Consider the following 7,785-nt stretch of genomic DNA (forward strand, 5'->3'; position numbering starts at 1 on the left):
ACTCCACATCTTATTCCAAAGTAAATATGCGGAGTGGAAATTAAGTCTTAGGGTATGTGCACACGTTGCGGATTTCTTGCAGAAATTTCCTGAAGAAAACCGGAAATTTTCTGCAAGAAATCCTCATTTTTTTTTTGCGTTTTTTTTGCGTTTTTTTTCCATTTTTTTCGCGTTTTTTTTAGCATTCTGCAAGCGTAATTAGCTTGCAGAATGCTAAAGTTTTCCAAGCGATCTGTAGCATCGCTTGGAAAACTGACTGACAGGTTGGTCACACTTGTCAAACATAGCGTTTGACAAGTGTGACCAACTTTTTACTATAGATGCAGCCTATGCCGCATCCATAGTAAAAGATAGAATGTTTAAAAATAATAAAAAAAATAAAAAAATGCTTATACTCACCCAGACATCTCCTCAGCGGCGTCCGGCTCCTCTTCCTATAGCTGGTCTGTGCGCACAGGACCTTCCGTGACGTCACGGTCACGTGAGCGGTCACATGACCGCTCACGACCAATCACAGGACAGTGACGTCATCGGCAAGGTCCTCCACCGCACATCAGCTACAGGAACCGAATGGCAGCGTGCAGTGGAGGCGGGAAGACATCGAGGGTGAGTATAGGACTGTTTTTTATTTTAATTCTTATTTTTTTGACCACTTATATGGTGCCCAGTGCGTGGAGGAGAGTCTCCTCTCCTCCACCCTGGGTACCAACCGCACATAATCTGCTTACTTCCCGCATCGTGGGCACAGCCCCGTGTGGGAAGTAAGCAGATCAATGGACCCCTAGGTGTGCGGAATCCCCTGCAATTCCGCATTTTAATGAACATGTTGCTTTTTTTTCCGCGATGCGATTTTTTCGCGGAAAAAAAGGCTACATTTGCACAAAAAATGCGGAATACACTTAAAATAATAGGAGGCATATGTAAGCGTTTTTTTCGCGTTTTTATCACGTTTTTATAGCGAAAAAACGCGAAAAAAACGCGAAAAATACTGAACGTGTGCACATGGCCTTAATGATATTGTAATGGAAGAACCGCTCCATGTCATGTTCATGAAAGAAAAGTTCTTAGCCTCAACGATAGTGACAACCTCAGATATCCAGAACAATACGATGAGGCTCACACATTAGCAGTGAGCCTATAGCCATAGTGTTATAAAGATCTTTTAAATTAAATTAATTGCGATGTCAAATATCTATCTTGCAGAATCCCATGAAGACTCGCCACAGATTTCTGCCAAAATAGATTTATCTGACTTGAGAAGTCATATGCTGGAGCATCTCAATTTGAGGTTTTCCAAATGCCTTCAGAGCCTCAAAAACTAGTGAAAAATTAACTTTGTGTTGCATCTGTTTTCTCGATCCATTGTCATCTTAGACTATTTTTTAGCCAAAAACCTCAGATTAGAGATATTTCTGAATAGTTTTCCTTAGCACAATTTATAGGTCTGCGATACATCAGACAGATTACTGATATTTTTTAAGAGTTTCCTGCATGGCTTTCTTAATGTCTTTATTCCTAAAGCTGTAAATAATGGGATTGATTAATGGTGTAAATACAGTATATAGTAAGGACATGATTTTATTAACTTCTGATGTTTGTTCACTTGTTGGGAGAATATAGACACTGAACAGAGTCACGTAAAATATGGAGACCACGGTGAGGTGGGAGCTACAGGTGGAGAAGGCTTTGTGTCTACTGATATTGGATTGAATTTTTAAAACAGCTCGGACAATGTTACCATAAGATATAACAATTATTAGGTTGGGAACAATCAGTAGTGGAAAACTAAGTAAATAGAGTTGTAGTTTTAAAGGAAATGTATCAGAACAGGCAATACCCTGTAAGGGAACCAGATCACAGAAGAAATGGTCAATGATATTTGGCCCACAGAACTTTAACCTTGATGCCGATAATGTGTCAATAAATGCAACTAAAAAACTGAGAAACCAAAACAAAATGACCAAATTCATACATAACGAACTTGTCATGATAGAGACGTAATGAAGTGGATTACAGATGGCCACATATCTGTCATAGGACATCACTGTGAGAAGAAGACATTCACATCCTTCTGCAGTACAGAAGAAATAAAACTGGGCCATGCAGCCAATTAAAGTAATGGTCGCCCCATTATTGAGCAGAACATAAAACATGTAGGGGACAATATCTGTTGGTAACAAGATGTCACTGATGGACAGTTGTGAGATGAAGAAGTACATTGGAGTGTGGAGGTTCTTGCTGGTGGACACCAGGGTGATGATCAGGAGGTTCCCACATATTGTCCCACAGTAAATCAGGAAGAGCAGAAAGAACAGGGAAATTCTACAATTCTGGCTGACTTGAAATCCTAAAAGAAAAAACTCATTGAGGAAAGTAACGTTGTTCTCCTGCATTCAAGGAAAACAAAAAAACTAAATTAATCTTGACCTCAAATTTTATAAAATTATATTTTGCATTACACCAGGATGCTTTTTAACATGCAATTACTAATGACATAGTGGAAGATCAGGAAAAGTTTATGATGGTGAATGTTACATATCCTTAGAAATACAAGGCTGTGAAAAAAAAATGGAAAATCAGTGTAATCTTACTTATGTTCTTTATGTTCAGGTAATATTGTCAAATTGTTTTGTAACAACATTTCACAATATTAAATTGTTGCTGAGCAGGTCACAGAATATGTCTTGCTCCCTAAAATGTTAAAATTGTCAATTTAGTCAGTTGTATTGATAAGAAACCATGGCCTTGAATCATCAATAGCATCTTACTGAGGTCACTTCTATTTTTTGACTTGTGAAATTTACTGTAATTTATTTTGCCAAATTTGTTAAAATTGCGCACACGGTCCATTATTTTGTAACAAAATAAAAATATTCTTTATTTTGTCTTAAAATGATTTTTAACTCCAAATGTCACAAACTATTTTAGAAGTTGCACATTGGTCAATAAATGCATCAGATTAAAAACTTCTCCAGAAAACTTACTTCAGACGTGGACTGGAGTGAGGTGTGCCAAAAAAGAAAAAAAGGCGACAATTGGTAAAAGTTACATTTTACAAATCAATTTAAAATATCTGGATAACTAAAATTGTTGAGCAAAAATTGATAAATACTTGTATTGTGCTAGCTGGACAGTCCCATTGTGTGCTCCTGTTATCCCTACCCATAATTAAAATAGTCCACAGCAGCCTATAGTCGTTACACTTCGTCATTTACAGTCAATTGTTCCTAAAATGTTTTGACTTTAAATGAGGCTTAGAGATCTCGAACATAAAAGCAGAATTCTGTCATATTATAAACATGGCAAAAATATTTGATAGAGAAATATTTTGACAGAAGGAGGATGATTTCTGAATCTATCAGCATTAACTTACAATGATACAACTGTACAAGTGGATGCATGTGGGACTGAGCAAAAAGAGTCATAGGACTCTGTCCAGCAGCAAACTTGGATGACCATGGCTGTTGAAAAGGAGCCCTTCAAACCATTTACTACTTGACTACTACCCCGCCACCTCTTCTGATTAGTAGGACCGACATTGAACACCTCATTGTTGCTGTTTAATGCAAATATGAGTCTCCGGGGGTTAATGAATAGAAGAGGCGCCAAGGATTCCAACATGTAGTAGCAGGTTCTCAGGGTTCTGGTCCAGTGGACACCGACATCTACGAGGATCCAAGGTCTTATGTCTATTTTTTCTCAAATTTTCATATATGTATAAGTATTTGATGTAAAATCGATATATTACAACAACTCAGATAAACGTATTTCACTTCCTAAACATTTACATAATTCAAGGTAATTGTAAGAATAGTAGATTTTGTTCGCTGAGTGGTAAAATGTAAAATATTTCTCTTACATGAATTTCCATATTTAAGCCTTTTCCTTTTTCTCTCCTTAGTCAATCATTTTTTTAAATAAAAGATTATAAGAGGAATAAGGTTTTAATGAACAAAATTAAAATTTTTCTTGGTGCATCGCTGAGAAGATGAAGAATTTGTCTAGAAAAACTGTCTCTGAGCAATTTACTAATCTGGAGTAAATTAGTAATATTGATGAAATCCATCACTGAATTTTCTACTTCTTCCCCGGTATATTATCTGTCACTGATGCATTTTCCAAATTTCAACACAAATTTTGATAAGTGAAAAAACAAATGTAAAGTCAGAATATATGCACAGCATGAGCTCCTCATTAGATCCAGAGCACAATGAAGCTTTATATATTGTGTTCCTGTACAAATATGATGTGTTGGGTCTACAGTCGTCCCTCAGATTGTGTATTTTTATATCTGCTTGTGCACTGACAATAAGTCATTGGGGGTTATTCTCACATGTCGTTTAACACCAGGAGAGTAGATCCCATAATATTCAATTAAAATTATATAAAATATAGTATAATAAAGAAAAATTATTAATATTACTATTTGTGTTTTGTGTAGTTGATATCTTTTATTTACAATGATGGATTTAAAACTTACAACCGCATCCAAGACTTCTCCCGTGCTTCCCCCATACTCTGGAACTCTCTACCCCAGCACAACAGACTCTCGACTACCATAGAAACTTTCAAAAAGAACCTGAAGACTCACCTCTTCCGACAAGCCTACAGCCTGCAGTGATCCTGAACCTACTGAATCGCAGCACAACCAGCTCTACCCTCTCCTAGTGTATTCTCACCCATCCCCTGCAGACTGTGAGCCCTCGCGGGCAGGGTTATCCCTCCTTATGTACCCATGTGCCTTGTTTTTGCTCATGTTTAATGTATTTGTCTATATTTGCCCCGTATTTCACATGTAAAGCGCCATGGAATAAATGGCGCTATAAAAATTAATAATAATAATAAGAACTAGTGCATCATGAATTTTAAGAAATATACCATCATCATCAGCTTTAAAAATGGATCAAAAAGTCTTAAAGACAATTTATTAACAACTTGTAAGTAGTGATGGGCAAACCTGAAAAGCAAAGTCCGAGATCCATGCTGAACACCTATTGTCTGTGCATGGACCCCCATACACAGACTACTCCAGGATGTCAGTGTTACTGTTTGGTTCGGAACCCCAAAAATAGTCTTTTTCCCATGCTGCCACATGTGTGACATAGTGTGAAACACACATTGATCTGCAATAAGTTAGTCATTGCCAGTCAGAGAGTTATGATTCCTATGCTGTCAGATGACAGCATGTGAACCAGCAGCTGTGACCAGCAGTGAAAAGGTTACCGCCGGTCACAGATGCCAGCTCATGAGATTACTACTATCATTAGCGTCTTCCTGCTGTCTCTGATAGAAGCGAGGGCAAGAAAAGCTAATGAGAGTATTCATCAGCTGGCACCGATGCAATAAATAGTTTTTTCATTTTATTTTTTAAATGACATGGGGTCTCTTCTACTATTGAAAACCAATGCAGGTAAAACTGACAGCTGCAGGCTGCCCCCTCAGCTGTTAGCTTTCTCATGGCTGGTTATCAAGAAACGAGGGGTCCCACCTCGCTTTTTTTAATTAATTAAATAAATATTTTAAAGAAATGGCATTGGTTCCCCCCATTTTTGACAACCAGCCAAGCTAAAACAAACAGTTAATGACTGGTATTCTCAGACCGGGAAGGGGCCATGGATGTTGCTCCTTTCCAGTCAAAAAATAGCAGCCCACAGCCGCCCCAGAAAGGATGCATATATAAGATGTGCCAATACTGGTGCTTTGTCTGGCTCTTCCAACTTGCCCTGCTGCAGTGGCAAGTGGTGTATAAGTTGTCGGTTTGATGTCACCTGTTTTATGGCCGCTGATATCAAGTCCAGGGGTAAGTAATGTAAGACAACCCCATTACTAACCCCATAGAAAGATTGCTAAAATAAACACTGAAATAAAGTCCTGTAATTGAAATAAAGACACCAACACTTTTATTTGAAATAAAAATGAAAAGCAAAGTTACACTCCCCTTCACTTGTAATCCATTGATGTTTATGTCCCCTTTAAAAGACAAAAAAGAATAAATCATGACTTTTCCATATTCCTTTCTTTTAAGGTAAGGACTTTATTCTGGCTGGCATTTTTTTTACAATCTAAGGAACGCATTAGTGATAGGAGTGTCTTACAGATGTCTCTCCATTATTAACCTCTGGGATTGATGTCAGCTGACAATACAAAGTTGACATCAACGCCCACGATCGGCGCTAGCACCGAGCACTAACATTTAACCCCTCTGATGCCACTGTTAGCAGTGACAGCAGCATAGAGAAGCATCGCGCAGGGAAGGGGGCTCCCTGCGAGCTTCCATCAGTAGATCAGCTTCCATGAGCTTCCAACAGCTCCATCTGTAGAAAAATAAGAAAGTTATAGCTCTCAGAATAAAGTGATGCAATTTTTTTTTCTATAAAATAGTTTTTATTGTCTAAAAGTGCCAAAACATAAAAAAGATATAAATGAACTATTGCTGTAATCGTACTGACCTGAAGAATAAAGTTGTCTTACCAATTTTACCACACATGGAGCGGTATAACAAAAAGCAATTCCTGAATTGCTGGTTTTTGTTCACTCTGTCTCCCAAAAATCAGAATAAAAATAGATCATAAAATGTCACGTGCCTGAAAATGGTACCAATAAAAACGTCAGCTCGTCCAACCAAAAACTAGACCTCACATGACTCTGTGGGCCAAATATGAAAAAATTATAGTTCTCAAAATATGGTGATTCAAAAACTAGTTTTTGCAATAAAAAGTTTCTTCTAGTGTGTGACAGCAGTCAAACGTAAAAATACGATATAAATCTGGTATCGCTGTAATCGCACTGACTTGAGCAATATAGTCGCCTAATCATATCTCAAAAGGAACAGCATAACAAATACATAAGGGTATATATACTAGATTCCTTGTTAGGGTGTTGATCCAGGGAACTAGTCTGATTGCTGTATGTGGAGTCGGGAAGGAATTTTTTCCCCAAGGTGGAGCTTACTCTTTGCCACATGGGTTTTTTTTTGCCTTCCTCTGGATCAACATGTTGGGGCATGTTAGGTTAGGCTATAGGTTGAACTAGATGGACTTAAAGTCTTCCTTCAACCTTAATAACTATGTTACTATGTTTGTTGTGATTTTGCTTTTTGCTCCCTCTAGTGGTCATTAGTGATTTGACTCTGGAGCTTCTGTCTTTTCCTATATCCTCACCTGGGCCGTTAGTTCAGGGGCGTTGCTATATAAGCTCCCTGGACCTTCAGTTCAATGCCTGGCATCGTTGAAATCAGAGCTAATCTGTTGTGCTCTTGTCCTCTGATCCTGGTTCCTGTATTTCAAGCTAAGTCTGCTTCTTTGCTTTTTGCTTTTGTTTTGTTTGGTATTTTTGTCCAGCTTGTTCCAATCTGTATCCTGACCTTTGCTGGAAGCTCTAGGGGGCTGGTGTTCTCCCCCCGGACCGTTAGACGGTTCGGGGGTTCTTGAATCTCCAGCGTGGATTTTTATAGGGTTTTTGTTGACCAGATAAGTTATCTTGCTATATTCTGCTATTAGTAAGCTGGCCTCTCTTTGCTGAACCTGGTTCATTTCTGTGTTTGTCATTTCCTCTTACCTCACCGTTATTATTTGTGGGGGGCTTGTATCTTGCTTTGGGGTCCCTTTCTCTGGAGGCAAGAGAGGTCTTTGTTTTCTTCTCCTAGGGGTAGTTAGATTCTCCGGCTGGCGCGAGTCATCTAGCGATCACCGTAGGCATGATCCCCGGCTACTTCTAGTGTTGGCGTTAGGAGTAGCTATTTGGTCAACCCAGTTACCACAGCCCTATGAGCTGGATTTTTGAATC

General features: G+C 38.5%; 1 protein-coding gene across 1 annotated transcript; it reads right to left on the minus strand.

The window, feature by feature from the left end:
* Positions 1-1,463: 1,463 nt before the first annotated feature.
* On the minus strand, positions 1,464-2,393 carry LOC143774659 (olfactory receptor-like protein I9). The gene has a single exon (XM_077262411.1). The coding sequence runs from the start codon at positions 2,391-2,393 to the stop codon at positions 1,464-1,466; it is 930 nt and encodes a 309-aa protein (XP_077118526.1).
* Positions 2,394-7,785: the final 5,392 nt, after the last annotated feature.

This window comes from Ranitomeya variabilis, chromosome 5 (assembly GCF_051348905.1).
Source record: "Ranitomeya variabilis isolate aRanVar5 chromosome 5, aRanVar5.hap1, whole genome shotgun sequence".
Classification (NCBI taxonomy): Eukaryota; Metazoa; Chordata; class Amphibia; order Anura; family Dendrobatidae; genus Ranitomeya; species Ranitomeya variabilis.